Here is a 21,194-nt window from a genome sequence, read left to right as displayed (position 1 = left end):
AAATGTTATATATATTTTTTGCTGATCTGACAAAAATAGGTATAATTTTGATTCATTCACACTGGACAGCTATCATTGTGTTAGCTGTTGTTATTTTTTCAATTTGACAGGCTAAGGGAAAACAGGTCAGTGCCTCTGACTAAATAGTCAGGTATTTCATGTTTTAAAAATCCTTGCAGCACAGTGGTTGAAAATCGCTACTGTATTGGAAAGTCTTTAAAAAAAACCCAAGTCTATAGATCTGGACTATATTAATTTGACTTTCCATTCCTTCCATTCTCACACAGTCACACAGCAGACCTGAAGTCCCATTTGCAAAGACAGGTTCAGTGGAAGTTTAGCAGCACCCTAACCTCTCCACGTACACTTGGAGTGTCTAATTCAACTATACACTCTTCACTGTTTAAGTATCAGTCAAAAAACTTGATTCTCATAAGTGATTCTGCCACCAAGCTAAAGGATATGGACATGCCTATCCTCTTCTGCACACATACATTTTAAATGCCAGAGGGTCAGGGATAGAAATGGCAAAGAATAAAATGAGGTCCTTAAAATTCTTTAAGGAGTGAGAGACAAGAGACCAAAGGGTGCACAAGGGTGTGTGTATGTGTGTGGTAGGGTAGGGATGAAAGAAGGAGGGCTTAAGGGAAAAAAAAAAAAAAGTTTCTGTAACAAAATATCAAATTCTCATTCTCCTCATTTTTGTGAAAATGGGTGAGTTATTGACATTTTTTTAAAATATGCTTTATTGATTATGCTGTTACAGTTGTCCCAATTTCTTTTCTCTTTGTTCCCCTCCACCCAGTGACCCCCCTCTCCCTCCAGTTGCCCCCCCCTCCAGTTGCCCCCCCTTATTCCATTCCCATTGGTTGTGCATATAGTTCTTCTGAGTTATTGACATTTAAAAAAGCCAAACCAAATCAAAACACAAATAGGAAAATGAGAACCAATTCTATAATACCTTGCATGTTACATTTCTATCCAAAATTAAAATCCTTTCTATAAAAAGAGGTCATTTAAAAATCAAAGCTAGAAATGTTACTTGGAAAGCTGAGGAAGTAATAGCATTTCTTTCTGGCATACCAATTTTTTTTTGGCACAACGACAAGAAAATAGATTTTACAGAAATCATGTGGCTATTAACATTTAAAGTTTCTACTCTAAAGTGATTACTTCTGGGCTAAACAAACAAATTGGTTGACTGAAGCCCGTAAACAGGCTAAGCTGGGCAGACATGGACACGTGTGATGCATTCTCCGCCCAAAATATGGAACCTAAAATAAAAAAGGAAACATCAAAAAAAAATTTTTTTGAGAAATCTCTTTGAATAATAGCTAGCATTTATTGCATGTTAATGATTCATCGGATAATATGCTCAGCACTTTTTATGTATTATCCTTTTTCATCCTTACAACCACTCTGAAGATGGCAACTAATTATACTCATTTATAGATGACAGACTGAGGCACAGAGACATTAATAACTTGCCCAAGGTCACATATCCAGAACTCGAAGTTTTGCTGGCAGCTGGAACAGAGGCTGAGCTTTTAACCACAAAGCTATACAGCCTTTTACTTTTTCTCATTTTAATTCTTTTTTAAAGTGTCTTGCTACTGAAGCTCCTTAGAAAAAGCATTATATTATGGTATGTCCACATCTATATGATAAGCAAATATAAATTCACTGACAATGAGCAATATATAACTTTACACATTTGCACACAGATGTCAGAGGAATTAAAACTCCGAGAGTAGGGGGAAGGGGGAGAAACAAGAGGAAAATTAGAGAAGGAGGCAAGCTCCAGTTGCTGAAATGAAACTAACTGAACACTGCCTGGGAGAGTCTGTAGTGAAAAGCTGGCTTCAATGTGAGAGTCGTTCAACTGACATTCTAAGAGTCCTACCCATGCCACCAATGAAGCTGGTTGAGAAGGGTCAACCAGCAACTGGTGTGGTGGTCTTCTGTGCCAGGGGCAAGTGGAGCACACTCCAAATATGTATGCTTTCTAGAGGCAGAGTGCAAAAGTTATCCTTCCTCTCCTAGAAATGGTGCCTCATGAGAATCTGCCTGCTTTGCAAGTTATACAGAGAGAGTTTAACATCAGGTTTAGAACAAGTGAGAGTCAATGAATTGGGATGGCAAATTACTCAGATTCAGGGTAAAGTGAGAAAGGTAAGCTAGTACAGGCTCATGCCTGGGGTCCTTCTATAGTTTACACATGGCAGGAAAGTGCATCCTTCCTGTTTCCCAACTCAAATGCTTTATTTGGTATAATCCTAGTGTATTCCTTATTCTATTTCACAAAAAGGGGACATCCCACACAACAGGCTATCCCACATCAATTATTTGTCCTTATGAGAAATCTGAGATGCATCTTCCAGATGCCTTCTAAATAATTTATAAATAAAAAGAAAAGAAAGAATGACTGTCTGTAGACAGTGGCAGAACCATTCTAACTTTAATTTTGGGTTGAACTCATAGAACAGACCCAACCTTCACTCCATGTAAGTTACTATGATAGTCCAACAAGGATCAAGGCTAATTATTCTGGGTGTTAACTTTGAGTGGTACCATATGCCTGATCTTCTTACCTCCTTTTTCCTGTTTCTTCTTTCCCACCTCCCATTTCCAAAATGGTTCTGGAAGGGCTAGGGAGATGATTGAGATCAATATATACAAAGGGAATCAGGAGGAAGGCAAGGTATGAATGTGATGGACAGGCAGAAACATTCACGTGCCTTTGTCTTTTTGAAAGGGCATTACTTTCAAGGCTCTAATGACATTTTCTACATATGGGTACCATGGCCATCAGCACCATGAAGACTTATGCTCAGAATGGTTCTGTCACTGTGTGTATCAAAAGATACATAGATGGCTGGCTCATTGTTGTTACTGAAAATATGTCAGAGAAGGTGGGTGCAGCTGGATTAGTGTGGACAATTACAGGATAGTATGAGAAGCTATACCCCATGAACTTTATAATCCCTTCTGAGACTTTGAGAGATTCTTTTTTTGTCAAGACTAAAACTACTGCATGGGCTAGTGGTTCTCTGTTGAGTGTGATACTTCCCCCACTCCCCCAGAGGCTGTTGGGCAAGGTCCAGAGAGCATTTTTGTTTGTCACAACCGAGAGGGAAGTACTATTGGCATTTAGTGGGTAGAGGCCAAGGATGCTGACATACATCCTACAGTACACTGGGAAGTCCTCATAGCAAAGAATTACCCAGCCCAAAATGTCAATAGTGCTGAGGTTGAGAAAAACTAACATAGGCAGCAATCTCCAAGGAGAATTTTAGTGAACTAAAAATATAATGAGCAAGACAAACTCTTGTACCTGGAAAATACCAAGCATGCTTCTTTTATTCATTCATTCAACAGACATTTACTTAGTGTCACCAACATGTCATGTTATATTTTAGGTGGAGGGGATGGTTTTGTGTGGTTTCAGGAACTGTATTCCAGCCGTGAGCCAGGCCCTTAAGACCAGAAAACTGGGAAGGCCGGAGGCAGGCGTGACTCCAAGGCCACTCAGAGGATTCCCCTGGGAACTAGAGTTAGAGAATGCATATATGCTTTGAAGCTTGCTCTGTTTTTCTTATCTCTTAGTTAACTATAAACAGTGTGTAGCATCAAACACCCAGAAAAATGTATAAAGCCTTGCACCTAGTGTCGGTATGGCGCCAGGATGTATAACAGACTCTGACCCAGAATGGTCACTGTGTTCCTTACATTGTTATCTGTAATCAGTAATTGTTAACTGTAACCCAAGTGTTTGAAGCTGATTGGTAATTTATAAATCATGACCTTTTATCTCCCAAATACCCTCCTCAATAAAAGGGAGTAGGAGGAAACATTTGAGGCTCTTCACCTCTAGAGAGATTTGCCAACTCTCCGCCTCCCAGACAAAAGACAGTGTCCGGGTTACTGTATTACTTTTCATCCAAGATCTTGAAACCTCTGCTGGACAGGGAGTTTCCACCGAGCCAGGGTGTTGGGGGCAGCCTGACTCATTTAGGTTCTGCAGATACAGCAATGAACAAAACTGGGAAAGCTCCTGCCCATCATGGCACTCACATTTGAAATATGAAAGATAAATAACCAGTAAGATAGTTTCAGCTACTAATAAGTGCCCTCATAGTGCTTACTGTCCTGTGCATTAAAACACTGGTCACTCTTTGACTCATCACATGAGTGTCAGTGCCAAAAGCAGGCAGAAGAGAAAAATAACAGTGGCAGCCTGCTATGAGCCAGGTCTTGTAAGGCATCGTCTATAAATGTCAAATAAGGCCCATGTGCCAGTCCACATTTTGACCTGAGCTAAGTGGCTTCCTCTTGAAGTCAAGTCCCTGACTGAGGTCACGCCTGGCTAGAAAGGGAAAGTGTCCTAGTCAAACTCAGTCCCACTTTCTTCCAAACTTTGCTCTCTCCTCAAATACCACCATGCCTGGACTCCAGGCTCTTTGAAGAAGGGACTTGTCTAATTTTATTTGTGAGCACATAGCAGTTAGTTTGGTACAGAGAAGACACTCAAGAAAATATTTGTTAAATATTTCCCTCCACCCCTACCCCCATCATAGTCTGTGACCTCCCTGAAGGCAAAAGGACAACCATTTCAAGTCCTGTGACCTCTTCTCACCCCACACACCAGTTCCTGCAAGGAACAGACCCAATGATATTTGCACCATCGAATGCAGAGTTGAATTTTCAGTGAAGAAAAAGAAGCTGGAAGCCCTTGTTTGCATAGAAGGGGCCCTGGCACTGTGTGCACAAGGGTATATATATTTTGTGGAACTTTAAATATATCTCTATAATACTCTTTTCCCTTTTGAGGGCCCCAACACTGTATAAGCTCTGGTCAGCATAATGATTAGAAAGGTTCCTCTATAACAAGATGCCCTTTTTTAAAAATTTCTAATCAAACCCAGTTCACCTTTTCAAGATACAGTCTGTGTTTTTCCCTTCCTCCCTCAAGCCTTTCTTAATCTCCCCCTTCCATAGGAGAGCTCCGATGACAAAGGCCACAATTTCTGACCTGACATGCTCAGAGATCCTTACCAACTTCTTGACTGGCCCATTCACTTCTAGATCTATATACACATATATTGTGTGACAAACCTAATAGGTGTCTGATGGTCACCAATGTATAAGCAAGTGCTTACAGAACATGCATATTCAGATGTACAAATATAGTCAAGGGCTAAACATTCGGTCCACGTTTGATGGTTTACTTTAGAATCAACTACATACTCAATCCAGTATTTCTAATGGCCTGGAACTCTAAAGAGCAAATTTTAGAAGACACCAAGGGAGAACATGCAGCACATTGCTGAAGGCATGATCCTTATCCATTTGCAGCACCTTTTAAAAGAGGAAATAGCACTGATACAAAACAAAGGTATTTTTTTTGTGTGTGATTCTTCTCAAAACAGAGTCAATTATGTTACAGAAGAAAGTATAACGGGTTACAGGAAGAAAAGTCTAGTCATGTGACATGAAAAAAACTGTTCCTATTATAATCTTATTTAAAATAAAACCAGTTTTGTTACAACTTTTTTTCAATAAAGGTACATAGTTTTTAAAAAATCAAATAGTAACCTAGTGCATAAAATAAAAACTGAAAATGCCAGCACCCACAATTTCTGCTTTTTACTAATTATGGAGGTCACTATGTATCTTAATTTTGTAAAGTTTTACATTATTTCTTCTATTATTTTTAGAATACGTATGCATTCATCTAACACTAAATAATGCAATTATTTATCTCATTTGTGAATAGAGGGTTAACATGGGCCTGGGATGTTTGTGGCCTCCCTGACCTTGACCTTCCACTGCACTGTCTCCTTGGAAAGAGTGACTGAAAACAGGAAAAAAACAGTGGTTTGGTCTCACTCGTAATCTGGAACTTGGATTAGGGGAGCTGTTGGCATGCAGACCTTGGCCCTTTTAGGCTAGAGGGTTATAAAAGATTTGCAAAAAAAAAAAAAAAAAAGGGGGGGTGGTAGTTTCTGTTGATCAAGGGGATCCCCCACGTAACTTGGCACTCATCTTTGGCAGCCACAAGCACCCCATGTGGGTGAGAGGTCAAAAGAAGTTGTGTGCTTGGGTAGCTGCTGAAGCTCCCAATGAGCTGTATCTTCTATACTGTGTCCTGTAGGCTATATTAATGTAGGATTGGGCCAGTGGTGCTCAACAAAGGTGATTCCATCACCCAACCCCACCCTCCAAATGCCCCCAAGCCTGCCAGTGGACATTTGTCATAGTCTGGAGACATTTTGGTTGTCACAGCTAGATAGTGGATAGTGGCCAGGGATGCTGTTAAACATCCCACAATGCACAGGACAGCCCCCTACAATATAGAATTATCTGACCCAAATGTGGGTAGTGTCCAGGTTTAAAAACTCTGTATTAAACCAAAACGTTTATTTCTTGATCATCTCTCTGCCAATGGCCAATGAACCTGTAATCACAGCTACAATCCTACCCCAAGAGGTCAAAAGTAGACAGGGATTCTTGACACCCCTGATATGAAAGATGAGGCAATTAACGTGTTATGCTTTCTTCCACCCATTTTTCACTACCTTTTATAGTGATATAAGTAATATTTGAGTTGACATTTCAAAAATTTTATACTCCACCCTGAAATTACAACAATGTTTATAATATATTGACACAGGTTGTCTGTAATAGAAACAGTGAATATTTTTTTAAATGTTTCATTTTTTTTACATGAACAAAAGACCCATTTTTGATTTGAATATTTTTCTTTAACAAACATAAAAAATATTTGTCAAGTTTTAAAGTACAGCAAAACAAAAAAAGCAAAATTAAAAAATAAATTTTTAATGTTGATATAAAAAGTGGAACAAAACAAAAAAAGACTAACTTTTTGGAGGAAACACAACTGTGTTTCATAAAATAATAAGCAATAAAATAAAAGTATTAATTACATACTTATAAACTGAAGCCAACAGGTAAACAGAATGGAATGGAATTGTCTGTTCTTTGCAAACTCTGAAAAGTGTAGGTATTAGTGGACATTAGAGTAAGATCTTTTAAAAATAACAAAGCATTCCCTGTAGCCACAGGATTCAGTAACTTATTCTTAACTGTTAAAAAATTTACTGTTAAAAATGAAGCCATATTAAAACTATTATTTATTTGCCTAAAAATGTTCTTAGAAAACATGATCTCCTTAAATAGACAAATATTTTATTCTATTTTTGAATTATCAAATGCAAAGTTAAAATCTATATAATTATAAAAGTATGGACTAGCAGTTAGTGACTACAAACTCTACAAGTTAGTTGATGCATGTGAAATAAAATAGTTAACTGAACTCAGTGGCTATCAATTCCTCAGTAGTTCTCAATTTTATTCATCAACTATTGTTTACTTTGTCAAAATAAACAGACATTTGTGGCTAAGGACTAAGCCGGACCAGAATGGGAAGTTTAAAATTTAAACAGTGGTAGTCTTCAGCTATTCACAGACTTGTATTTTTAGATCACTAATTTCCGTGACCACAACCAGTTAACCCATATTTTTTAAAAATAGGGTGGGGCATAATGAGCACATCACATTAAAACACAGTTTTCTATACTGTGTCTCCATTCTTTACTATCTCCTAATGAGCCACTAAACTTGAGAGTAGAGTTTCACCAAAATATATTTATGAATTTTTGGGGAGTCATTTTGAATAGGATATAGTTGAGAGATATTCTAGAAGACACTTGATTTTTCTAACCTAAACTAGGATAGGTTATTTTCAACCAAAAGAAGTAACAACTGTGGGACTAAAAATAGGTTATTGAAATGGCAAAAAAATGTATTTCAAAACACAAAAATAACCAATATGAAAAATTGTAACATTGAGTTCTAGAAACACATTTCAAGTGGGCATCTGAATAGGGTGAATGTTCAGATCTGATATAAAATCTTATTTTTAAAAATACTTCATTTATTTGTCACTTAATTTTACTGTGAAGGCCATAATCTATTATTAGACTTCATTATTAAAACTGTGATAAAAACAAAAGCATAGATATACCTAGGTTTATGAGAGAATGATTTTGTTTACTTTCAGAATTGACCTTACATGAAACCTGAACTAGAAGCTATATGGGAACCAGGGAAACAATTTGGTTCTCTTTTTAAAATATCTCAGATTTGGAAAATGCATCAGTACTCTAGGATGAGACAAACTTCCACTTTGGACTCTTTACCCTCATCCCAGTGAACTTCTGACCCACACAAACTAGTTTGGGTTAATTGGACTAAAAAATGTTCAAATTGACACAACTTTAATGGAGAAAGAAGAGTATAGTGATTAAGACCACAGACAAGAAATGAAATCTGGTATCTGCCCTCTGACCTGTCACCTTGTGACATCCACCAGTTACTGAAGCTGTCAGAGGTTTAATGTTGTTGGGCAAAAACAACCCTACTCCACAGGCTTGTTGTGAGCATTAATTAAGAAATATGTATGCAATATTTAGTATAGGATATCTGGCACATTACAGCATTCAGCAAGTAGCGACTATTACTGCTGTTAATACAAAAATGGCCCCACAGTTTATGTCGCTCCTCACTTGTTTCAGCAGTGATCCTTACCTAGGGCATGTGAGCTGATGCTAACACTACAAAAACAACATAGTTCTTAAAGGGGAAGGATGAGTTAAGAGTAAGCTTTTCAGTGACAGCAGCTCAAACATACAAAAGATGACTGACATTCAGTAAGGAACATTACCAAACTGAGATCAATGCCAAAGGCAGCTGGGCCAGCTTCACCCCCTCATGGGGAGTCTGGCATCGAGACAGATGACTAATGGTTCAGTACCTTTCCTGTTCTAAAATGGCCAAGAGTAAAAGGTGCCTAATATGTTTAAAAAATGACAGTACACCTCGAGTAATCAAACCCCTAGGGAGAAATGGTCTAAACATAACAGGAAGTATTTCTCAAGGAAACCACAGGAAAGCCGCACTCAGTCTTCAGATAGGTCCAAATAACCAGAGTCCCTATTACATACAGTTCACAGAGATGAACCTAAGCCAATTTATCCCATTACGTTTACTCAAAGAAAGTCAAAACAGTAACAGTCATCTGCGACTGTGGAGTACAGGGAAGATGTTTGATTCTACAGATTTTAAACTCTATGCACATGTGATAAAAAGTAGAGGTGGAATTTAGTTTGCCTCAATAATGTGTAGAAAGAATACTGAAGAGACTGAGCTCTGCCTCCAACAGGCCTCCTGGCCTGTGGCATGTCCTTCCATGCCCCTGGACTTCACTTTAGTTCTGGGTAAGATGAGGACATGGGACTAGGAGAGCAAGGCACTGCAACCTGGCATCCCTGGAGGATTTTGCTGAGATCATATCGTGTTTCAAAAGTTTTTAATCTGAAGCGTAAAGATTTTCGAAGCTCCCCACACTTACCAGCTCCCTCTTGCCTCCCATCTATCCATTCCAGAAGCAGTGCAAACCTGCATGGCCCCTGTAAATGTGAGAATCTGCAACACAACCTCCAGAGCCATATCCATACCACTTATTGCCAATAACTCTTCAAAAGTGTGTTTTAGGTCACTCTGATATGAAACTGTTAGATAAAATATATTTAAAAATTAACTATCATTAATCTGTAGGATTGTGAACAATCTATCCTGTAGAAAACAGTCCATTACTTTTGTATCTTAAATTAAAATACAGGACTAATTGTATTATTGATAATTTTCTGAAAAACAAAACAGCAGATGGTAGCTGTCTCTCACTTTGTTCCCAGGAGTCCAAATCCTTAAGCTCTTAACCCAGATACTAACAACACAGCACATGCTTCCACCACAACACACAACTTTTTTACTTCTGCCTTATCAGTAGGCCTGATATTAAAGTCTTTTCAAGAACTCAAGAACTTCTATACACTGATTTCTGCAAAGAAGCATACAATGATATAATACATATGTATTCCTAAATAATTTTTAAGCAAATTCATGTGTTTTAAATTATAAAATGTTTCTAATGTCATGAGGATAATGATATGTAAATGGACACTAGAATAAGAATGTTAGCAGAAACAAGTCTTTCAAGTGAAAGGGGTGAGGGAAGAGCAGTTGGTTTTCAATTGTCATCTTCTCTGACTTCCAGTTTCAAGTACATTACCCTGAGCTTCAGGTCACACAGAACTTGCTCAAACTTAGGGTACTGCAACATAAGAGAACCGCTGTGAATACAAATATACATAAGAACACATACTAACTTTACGAGTCAGCGGATGGCAGCTGTCTCCCCCTTTGCCCAAAGGTGTGCAAATCCTTATACTCTTAACCCAGATACTAACAGCACAGCACATGCCTTCACCACACTGGGAGTCCTTGTCGCAAGCCTGAAATGAAATATGCAAACAGATAAATATAGATAGCAGGAAAGATTCTGGCTGAGAAAATCTAAAATTAGCAACAAAAAAATGCACTTTAAATATCCAACTGCTAAGTTATTAACAATCACATGTATGAAAACTGTAATATTCATATGCTTATATATATTTACCATAAAATATAATCAGAAGATATTCCCAATTTTTAAAAAATTGCCTAAAAAATGGCTCACACATTATGAAAGTCTTAAACACAATTTAAAAATATACTCAGCTCTCTTTTCTAGTGCTTTATTGAATTTGTTTTGACCTTGAAAAAATGGGTCTATTTTAGTTTTAAAGCATGTATGTCCATTAGGAACCATATAAATCAAGTCACAAGATTTTATAACCATTACTGCAAAATACACTGGACTCAGTATTAAAATGGGACTTAAATGGTCTCTAAGTCTGCCATAAACTGCTCCAGACCCAGAAAGGCACTGATATAAATTTTAGAAGTGCTCATTTTCCCTTTTAAATATATGCATTTTAGTTCATGAGACTTGATGTTTCACATACCACTAACTTGATTTTTACCATTTCCCCTTTAAAGAAAGAAATCTCATAGGTTGAGAATGAACAGTTCAAGATTTTCCCTTATGCTACTCTCTCTCTCTCTTTTTCTTTTAATCTTAGTGAGTAACCTGCAAAAAGAAAATTGCTGACTTAGGATATACATATGTGTACATTATAAAATTAGCTGAACTATTTTATCAGAGCCATCAGATGAGAAAATACAATTATCTACAGTAATTACTCAAGTCACCTGCTCCCAATATAAAAATTGTAAAACAGATAATTAAAGTATCAGCTTTGGAGGAATTTCCATACTCTACTAAATAGAAATAAATAATGAAACCTTAATATATATGCATAAAAATAGATTTGAAGAACTGCTGTTCTTTCCTAGAATCAATAAAAAATAGATACTTTGTTTGAATGGTATATGGTAATCTGTTTTGCTAACAATAAGGTAAAAATATTGTGATTATATAGTACGTAAGAAACTAAAAAGTTTATCATTTATGCACAAGTCTAAATGTACATTTATTAGAAACGACTAAAACTTGCCTTCAAAGTTCTTAATCTTGAAGACAGCAATAACTTCTTAAAATATAAATATGTGTGTATGGACACACTCTTACACACTCTTATTCATTACTTTTCATTAAGAGTGATCTTGCTTTAGAGTTGATTTATTTCCCCCAGTAGAATATTTTTTCTCACCTATTTAAAACAAGTATCTGAACAAAAACTACAATTTCCATGTTGGGGTGTTTGGACATTTATGGGAAAATATTTAAACATTTCCATTTTCCAGTTTTTATCTGAATGCCAGATATCATGTATATGTGGCCAGTCCATTCCATAAATGATCTTTGCAAATATGGTTTTAACAAATCAATGGGAGCACAGAAATCAAATTTAAAATGACTACACATATTACCAAATAAATATTTAAAGTGGAGGTTTTAGGCAGTATTTTATTTCAACAGATGCTCCAGACCTTGCATTCTGAAGTCTTTTTATAAGACAATAAAAATTCAGCCAAAAATCTTTTAAAATTCAATCATTCACTTGGATGTTTAACATCCTATAGACAATATATCTAAATAAGTTACTTAGTTTTTCATTTGACTCCAGATGGTTCCTGTCATGGAAACATAACTACATTTCTTTATTGCCATGTAGCCTTAGAAACTTTTAAAAGAATTCTTTTTGTAACACTGAGTTAAAATGACAACAAAAATAGCACACATAACTATATAGCAAGCCTAAATCTCTATAGATAAACATCCAATGTGATAAAATTTTCATTTTGTAACAAAAAGTTTCAGTTCTTGGAAATATTTACAAAGAATTGCATAGGTTTATATATTTTTTAATTAGACAGCTGTTTCCTAATACCCTTCATCCTTAACCCATTGCAGATCTATTCAAAATGTGTTGTCCTGTATATGAAACAAAAAGATACTTATATTGCAAAAGAATTTGGGGCTCAGAGGATTAGGAGAAATCTAAAATGAGCCAGCAGAAGAGCAAAAGAAAACATCCATATTTCAATTCTCATGTATTAAAAAGACCCATAAAACGTTTTTGTTTTTGTTTTTGTTTTCAACCACACCAACTGGCTACTGACAAAGCTATTTAAATACACTTTGTAAAAATAAACAAAACAAAAAACTACACTATTCTAATAAATATCACAACGCTCACAATTAAGGATCTCCTAGATAGAATCAAATGCTGTTGGGCTTACCATATGCTCTAAGCCTACTAATTAACATGAGGACAATAGAGCTTTATTTTCTCAAGACAATGACATTTCTCTTAAATTTGAATTTTATTTCATTATCTATGTATCATCACTTCAAACACAGAAGTGTTATTTAAATCCTACAATGTGCACTTAGATATTCAAAGAAATTTAATGGAGGTGTAAAATAATTTCACACTTGAGAAACGGGAGTAAAGCAGTTGAAGAACCAGGAAATGACAGCGGTTTTGCATTGTTGATATAAAGTAGACTAAACTTTTTAATTCTGTACTGTAAATTCATCCTTCAGATCCACACAAAGAACTGGTGGGAGTAGTGGGAGGGGGGCGGTGAATTAGTTCCTACTTAAAAATGAAGACGTCTTCTCTAAGCTAAAACATTTTACATGACCACTTACTCCATGATTATGCCGTAGCACTGGAGATACTTTATCAGGAACTGGAAATGGAAACATTTTTAAGGAGAACCTCAAGACACTGAAAAAGCCTTGGGATCCAGAAGGAAGCGCCCACACTGCTTTTCAAAGCACACACACGGCCTGAGACCAAGTTATTTCAAAGAGTTTCTGCGGACGACGCGTGGGGAGCAAAGTCCTCGAATGCAGTAGGATTAAGATTCGGGATGTGGGGTATTTACCCGGCCCCTTTGCATTTCAGGAAGAGCCCTTCAGATTTCAAGATTCCAGGCTGGAACGTCTTGAAAAGGTGCTTGAGAACACTTTGAAAAACATCTTTAATCTGAACATAAAAACAGACCAAACACGAGGAGAGAAGTTGTGGGGATAAAGGAGAAGCACGCGGAAAACGGGGTGATAAAGGTAGTAAAGTGGTACTTTGGTCACTTTTACTTCCAGGGAGCGCCCAATGTCCCGCAGTGTTTGCTGCTTCTTGAGCAGGGCACGGGGTGACCGAGGCAGGTGTACCGGCTCGGGCGACCCTTCCCGTGCCCCTCGCCTCCCCTTCGTGGTCCCCTTCCCCAGCCCCCTTGGGTGCCTTGCTGGAGCGCCTCCGGCAGACAGGTGTGCTGGGCAGCTTACCCCGGTGATGACAGCGGCGTCCCCAGCTGGGGGCATGAGCAACAACAGCGACAGCAGCAGCAGGAGCAGCAGCAGGGTGCAGTGTGGGTTCCTCATGGCGCCCTCGGGCCTGGTGGCGGTTGGGAGCCGTTGGGAGCGCGGGGCCGGCGCGTTCTTTCGAGCGCAGAGCTGTGGTCTAGCGGGCTGTCCGGTGGCTCCCTGGAGTCTCCGAGCAGTTATACAGGCGAGCGCAGCCGTGACTCAGCCTTCGCCTGCCTGCCAGGCAGCCCGCGGGTACTCCCCGGGCACACCCTGCCCCTGCTCACACAGGCACCCATCTGCCGGCTCCCGAGACGACACGTGCTGGCGCCCTGCGCCCCACCTAGGGCGCCACGCAGGCAGCACCAACCGTGGTGCCCCGCACCCCGCAGCTGTCTACACGTGAGACTGCGGCGGTCTTTCGCACGCAGGGAGCTGCTGTTGTGGGCTGAGACTCACTCGGCTGCTGTCCTTGTTTCCAAAGTGACACGTGCTCAGCACCGAATACTTGCAGCTCGTTTGTTCTACAGATGTTTAGGGAGCGCCTTCTATGTGCCAGGCCCTGTGCACACACTGGGGGAAGAGGGTAAGTAGAGGGACAGCGGCCTCTGAACGTGTTCTTCGGTTCAGCAGGTCTGCACAGAGCGCGCTCTGTGCGCTAGGTACTGCTGGGGTCTGTCTTCATGGTCCAACTACAGAAAAGGCCAACATCAAAGAAATAAATGGGAAACGTGGAAGACAAGGGTAAAGAACAAAGGGAGAGCAAATTAGGGTTGAAAATCACCCCTAATACCACAGCCCTGATGACATTCAGGGGTTTGTCCTTCCAGCTGTGCGAGTCCCATGTATTACTTTCATTTCAAATGCTTTCTCTTTATGCTCACATCTCTTCCGACCTTCTGATTTTTCTCACGAGCATTTCCTCTCTCTTTAGATCTTGCCAGCTTTGGGCAGAGCAGTTCTGGGTACTGCCAAAGAGAAATGAGAAAGCCTAGCTTGGTGCACCAACCCCTGAAGCCTAGCGAGGCAGCTCTGTCTTTTGTTACTTTCCAGCCCAGGAAAACCATCCTTCAGTCTTACAAGATGCCCCACAGAGTTACTATGTGTGTGTCATTCCTTCATTCAGGCCTCCTGGGCTCTAGACCACCCATTGCAAGAAGAGCAACAAATTTGCCCTCCATCTCCAACCCAAGCTTAGCTAAGAATCCCAGCCTGTTTTCCCTCAACGGATATGACTTTAAGAATACTTACTTGCGACCACACCAAACTTGCTTGCACTGAAATTTTGGAAAGCCTGGTTTTCTTCCTAAATCTTTAGAACCGCAGGCTATCCCTGGTCCCTTAAGGAACAGAAACTGTTGAAAAGCAGATCTATTTTTCAGCCTCTTTAATAAATACAGTGAGGAGAGTCAGGGCAAGGTTACTTTCAGACAGTAGGGCTCCCTCATGTCAAAGCATTTAAACTAAATGCTGGGGGAAAAGCAGACAATTATCTGAATGTTAAACATTGGAATATTTGGAAACCCAAATCTTTAATTTTTAAAACCTCTTCACCGCTGTTTTCATGTTTCAGAATGAGCTTAAACAAAAGAATCAAACTTTTTAACTTTAAAAAAATGTTCAAATTGGACTAAAATAAGTGGAAACAGTAGCAACTGACAGATCGGTGTAAAGTTTTCTTTTCCAATCTCCATGCCAATGCTAGCATGGGAATGCTGCTGGTTAAATGTAAAATCCAGTCAATATGGATTTAAAATTCCTACAACTTTTTAAAAATTGGTCTATTTCATATTTGCTATTATGGATGTCAGCTTGGGTATTCCCTGCTTCTCTAAGCATAGAAAACAGTATATGTCTACATAGGAATATCAGGTTTCATAAGTGGATGGCTTCATACATGACAGTTTGGAAAACAGTCTTCCTAAGGCTGTTTTGAAACAAGATTGGAAACACTTAAAAACAGGGTTGGTTTGGTTTTGTGTTTCTTTTGATCATGTTGTTTCTTTTAATTGTTTTAATACTCTAGAGGAGAAATGAAGGCCCCTGATATGACATATCTTTGCATCCATGGCCAAGTTAGAAAATGAAGTCTTAAAATTAGTTCCATTTTAAAAAGGAAAAGATGAAAGGTTGAATTTGGATTAGTTTATAAAAATAAATGAGGTAGGAAGGCCGGTCTACCAACATTGAAATAGAAACTAAAAAGTAGCTTGCCTATCCTGTTCTGGTTCCTACTGCAGCCTGTTGATATGGCCATATCATCAATTCAGCCCAGGTATTCCTGTGTTAGGAGAACGCATCTTTGTGTAGTTTAGAGTGTAGACAACCATTTCCTAGCAGACCATCAAGCTGAATGGAAGAGGCAGTACAAGAAATGTCCTTAGGATCCCACATTTGTGAATCTGACTGACCTGGATTGGAATTCTGAGTGACCATTGGACAAGTTACTTAACCTGTTTAAGCCTCTGTTTCCTTACCTATAAGATGAATATAAAATACCAACTTTATCGGTTACAACCTCCATGGGCTTTAGAGAATGTAATGCCTATAAAGTGATCAGCACAGTGTCTAGGACAGACTTAGTGCCCTGTTAGGGTGACCTCTTATCAAGTCTTATTATTTGGTGTCCTCTATAATTTCAGCCAACACTGATACAGTTATTTTTGTCTTTCCCACCATATTAGGTGATGTACTCCTTAGAATCTTTGTGTCTAACTTCCCACACACCCCTTTTAGCACATAGCACAATGATAGGCCATATCAGTAGGCACTCTCAGTAAATGATTGATGATCAGCAGGAAGATATACTTTGGAGGACAGTCCAGAGATAGGTCATAAGCAAATGATATACAGAGTAGTCACATTTAATTTACATGAATTGATTAAATGTAGTCATCGAAAAGCTAGGGGGATAATTCTTTATCTGGTGCAGGTGATTTGGACTATAATTCTACTCAATGGATATGGGATTGAAACTGGGAGACAAAAACCTGTCTTATTGCCACTGCAATAAGACATGCTAGGAAATAGGACTTCAGGCCAAGATGAAGTCCTAGACAGGCATGCTGGGTCTCCCTCCAAAACTAAAAAAGAACACAACTACTTCAAAACTGGAGACAACCAGAAGTTCCAGAAAATCAAGCTGCATGGAAGTCCAACAAACAAAGATATAAAAAAGAAATACTCATCCAGACAGGTAGGAGGGGCGGAGCCCGGGTGGAGAGGATGCAGTGTAATGGCGACGGTGGTGTTGGCGGCGGCAGCAGCAGACCAGCAGAAAGTGCAGTCATACATTTTAAAAAGTAGGGAGGGACACCTGGGGAGCATTCCCAGATCCTGACCAGACCATGCAGCTCACGGTCCCATCAGGGAAAATCAAGCCTCATTGCTTCTGACTGTGCAAACCAGTGGGCGTTGGGGCTGCGGAAGAAACTGCCAGTCTCTCAGCAGAGTCAGCTTGTTTAAAGGGCCCCCACAGTCCTAGAAGTCTGCAGACCCACCCACTCTGGGAACGACAGCCAGGGCAGCAGCTAGAAAGGCACCAGTCCCATACGAAAGAGGGAGAAATGCCTGGAAAAGGGGCAAGTGCTGAGCAAGCAACATTGTACCCTCTCTGACCTCTCCCCCACATTCAGTGCCACAATGTGGTGAAACAGGTCACCCTGTACTGACAAATACCTAAGGCTCCACCCCTTACAATGTAACAGGAGTGACAGCTGTACCTAAGACACAGAGGCAAACAAACACAGGAGCCTGTCAAGATAAGGAGACAGGGAAATATAGCCCCAAAGGGGGAACGGATCAAGGTTCCAGTGGGAGAACTAAGCGACAAAGAGATAACCAACATAACAGATGAGGAGATAGCCAAACTAACAGACACAGAATTCAAAACACTGGTGGTAAAGATGCTCGCAGGCTTGACAAATATGCTTGAGTATGGCAGATGCATAAGAGAAGAAGTGAAGGCTATGCTAAGTGAAACGAAGGAAAATCCACACAAAACCAATGGTGAAGGGAAGGAAACCAGGGTTCAAATCAATAATTTGGAACATAAGAAAAAACAGTCAACCAGTACAGAATGAGGAAACAAGAATTTAAAAAAAAAAATGAGGAGATACTTAGGAACCTCTGGGACAACTTTAAACGTGCCAATGTCTGAATTATAGGGGTGCCAGAAGGAGAAGAAGAAGAACAAGAAACTGAAAGCTTATGTGAAAAAATAATGAAGGAAAACTTCCCACATTTGGTGAAGAAAATAGATATATAAGTCCCGGAAGCACAGAGAGTTCCAAACAAGTTAGACCCAAGGAAGACTGCACCAAGACACATCATAATTAAAATGCCAAAGGTTCAAGATAAAGAGAGAATCTTAAAAGCAGCAAGAGAAAAGCAGAGAGTTACTTACAAAGGGGTTCCTATAAGACTATAAGCTGATTTCACAAAAGAAACTTTGCAGGCAAGAAGGGACTGGCAAGAAGTATTCAATGTGATGAAAAACAAGGACCTACAACCAAGATTACTCAATCCAACAAAGTTATCATTTAGAATGGAAGGGCAGATGAAGTGCTTCCCAGACAAGGTAAAACTAAAAGAGTTCATTATCACCAAACCATTATAATATGAAATGTTGAAGGGACTTACTTAAGAAAAAGATCAAAACTAAGAACACTAAAATGACAACAAATTCACAACTATCAACAACTGAATCTAAAAAATAAAAACAAAATCCAACTAAGCAAACCAGAATAGGAACAGAACCATAGGTATGGGGATCATTTGGAGGGTTATCAGCTGGGAGGGGGAAGCGGAAGAATGGGGAAATGGTGCAGGGATTAAGAAGCATAATTCGTTTGTACAAAATAGACAGGGGGAAGTTAATAATAATATAGAAAAGGGTGAAGCCAAAGAACTTATATACACAACCCATGGACATGAACTAAAGGGGGTGGGATTGCTGGGGGCAGAGGGGTACTGGGCTGTGGGGAGGAAAGGAGAAAAAATTGGGACTACTGTAACAACATAATCAATAAAATGTACTTTTAAAAAAAAAGAAGTACAAATAGATAGTTACAGAATAGCCATGGGGATGTAAAGTACAATATAGGAAAGGGAGTAGCCAAAAAAAATTATACGCATTACCCATGGACATGAACAATGGTGGGGGGACTGCCTGAAAATGTGAGGGAGTGCTGGGTGGAGGGGGCAAAGGGGGAAAAATTAGGACAACTGTAATAGCATAATCAATAAAATGTAATAATAAAAAAAAAAGACATGCTGGGATCCAGGTTGGTCAAGGATCCATCTTAACATGTGCTTCATGATTGCCTGTGTAGGGTGGTGTAGTGAGTAAAATTGTATCCCCTCGCCCAGCTATTTTTAAGTCCCAACCCCAAGTGCATGTAAATGTGACCTTATATGGTAGAAGGGTCTTTGAAGATGTAATCAATTTTAGATGAGGCCATACCAGATTAGGGTGGGCCCTAAATATAATGATTGACATCATTATATGAGAAAGGAGAAAGAGATTTGGACACAGAGACTGAAGAGAGACACACACACAGGAGCACACCATGTGCAGATGGAGGCAGAGACTGGAGTAATGTGGCTACAAGCCAAGGAATGCCAAGGACTGCTGGGAACCACCAGAGGTGGAAGAGGTAAGGAAAGATCCTGTTCTAGAGCCTTCAAGGGAACATAGCCTTGTTGACACCTTGATCTCAAACTTCTACTTTTTTGAACCATGGGAGAATGCATGTCTTTTTGTTTTAAGCCACCAATTGTGATAATTTCTAATTGCAGCCACAGGACACTAACACAGGTGGGTGGAGCTGGAGGGTTGCACACCAACCTTCAAAGGCAATGAAGCACATCACTTCTGCTCATGTTTTAGTGGCCAAACAAGCACACAACTAATCTATATTCAAGGGGATGGACTTTGCAAGCCTGCGGTACACTCCAATTTCTGAGAAGAACCAGAGATGTAGTGAAGAGTGACACATTTTATAGGAAAGAGATCCATCGTGGCTTAGACTCCTTAATCAGCATGATGAACTTTGTGTGATATTAGTAACTATTATAAATAACAGTCTAGTATTTCTTTGTGTTTTTTTAAGTTAATATTCCACATACTAGAATCATCCAAAGACTGCAAGACAGTAAATGTTTAAACTGATTTTTTTAAGGTGGGTAGTAAACCATCATTCATTCATTCATTTAGCTAGGTACTTCCTATGACCAAATGGGCAAGGAATTACTGGGGGTATAATGATGAGAAAACAGACATGAAACCAGCCCCCTGGAAGTGGATATGAATCAACTAATCATACAATTATATAATTATGGGATTCCTGCTTAGATGATAAAGAAGAGGAGTCTCCTCAGATCAAATTCGTTACCACCAAATATATTATGGGCTGTACTTTTGATGTTCTCTCTTGTTTTTCAGTATAATTCACCTGATTCCTGATGGACCCTGAGCATGTTCACTTTGTTATACATACTTTCATTTCAATTGCTTCTTACATAGTAGTGTCTCAACAAAATATTTGTTGGTGGGATTTGAGGAAGAAGGACAATACATGTTTGGTCAGTCATCTTAGCTGGAAGCCTGAAATCTTTTCTTTCTTTTTTTAAAAAGTATATTTTATTGATTATGTTATTACAGTTGTCCCAATTTTTCCCCCTTTGCCCCCTGTACTGGGTACCCACCTTCCCTCTAGCAATCCCTGCCTCCTCATCCTTTGTTCATGTCCGTGGATCATGAATATAAAAGTTCTTTGATTTCTCCATTTCCTATACAATTCTTAACATGCCCCTGTTTATTTTGTACCTACCAATTATGCTTCTTAATCCCTGTACTTTTCCCCCCATCCTCCTTCTCCCCCTTCCCTGCTGATGACCCTCAAATGATCTCCATATCTATCATTCTGTTTCTGTTCTAGATGTTTGCTTAGTTTCTTTTTTTATTTTAGATTCAGTTGTTGATAATTGTGTTTGTTATCATTTTAATGTTCATAGTTTTGATCTTCTTTTTCTTAAATAAGTCTCTTTAACATTTCATGTAATAATGGGTTGGTGATGATGAACTCCTTTAGCTTTACCTTGTCTGGGAAGCACTTTATCTGCCCTTCTTTTCTAAATGATAGCGTTGCTGGGTAGAGTAGTCTTGGTTGTAGTTCCTCGTTTTCCATCACATTGAATACTTCTTGCCTGCAAAATTTCTTTTGTAAAATCAGCTGACAGTCATATGGGAACTCCTCTGTAGGTAACTCTCTGCTTTTCTCTTGCTGCTTGCTTTTCTCTTGCTGCTTTTAAGATTCTCTTTTTATTTTTAACCTTTGGCATTTTAATTATGATGTGTCTTGGTGTGGTCTTTTTTGAGTTCAACTTGTTTGGGACTCTTTGTGTTTCCTGGACTTATATATCTATTTTCTTCAGCAAATTATGGAAGTTT

General features: G+C 39.0%; 1 protein-coding gene across 2 annotated transcripts; it reads right to left on the bottom strand.

The window, feature by feature from the left end:
• Window positions 1-852: 852 nt before the first annotated feature.
• Window positions 853-15,031, bottom strand: PROK2 (prokineticin 2). Of its 2 annotated transcripts, none has more exons than XM_090282925.1 (4): window positions 14,993-15,031; window positions 13,724-14,433; window positions 10,247-10,376; window positions 853-1,274 (listed from the first exon to the last, which is right to left on the bottom strand). In XM_090282925.1, exons 2-4 carry the CDS (start codon window positions 13,817-13,819, stop codon window positions 1,156-1,158), a joined length of 345 nt encoding a protein of 114 aa, XP_090139051.1. In that variant the 5' UTR covers window positions 13,820-14,433; window positions 14,993-15,031; the 3' UTR covers window positions 853-1,155. The 2 variants fall into 2 exon arrangements, with proteins under 2 accessions (XP_090139051.1, XP_090139050.1); XM_090282924.1 differs by having other exon boundaries at window positions 10,251-10,376; window positions 14,993-15,022.
• Window positions 15,032-21,194: the final 6,163 nt, after the last annotated feature.

Source organism: Furipterus horrens, unplaced genomic scaffold (assembly GCF_987537825.1).
Source record: "Furipterus horrens unplaced genomic scaffold, mFurHor1.1.pri manual_scaffold_7, whole genome shotgun sequence".
Lineage (NCBI taxonomy): Eukaryota > Metazoa > Chordata > Mammalia > Chiroptera > Furipteridae > Furipterus > Furipterus horrens.
The sequence above is the reverse complement of the archived record's forward strand: the minus strand, read 5'-3'. Positions and strand labels throughout refer to the sequence as shown.

What these genes read in the sequence shown, in the direction of transcription:
- PROK2 (XM_090282925.1), bottom strand. Translation starts at nt 13,819, where the DNA reads ATGAGGAACCCACACTGCACCCTGCTGCTGCTCCTGCTGCTGCTGTCG. An exon ending in ACGCCGCTGTCATCACCGGG is followed by an intron (nt 10,377 to 13,723) that starts GTAAGCTGCCCA and finishes ATTTCATTTCAG; the next exon opens with GCTTGCGACAAGGACTCCCA. An exon ending in TCCGCTGACTCGTAAAGTTA is followed by an intron (nt 1,275 to 10,246) that starts GTATGTGTTCTT and finishes TTTTTATTTTAG; the next exon opens with GTTCCATATTTTGGGCGGAG.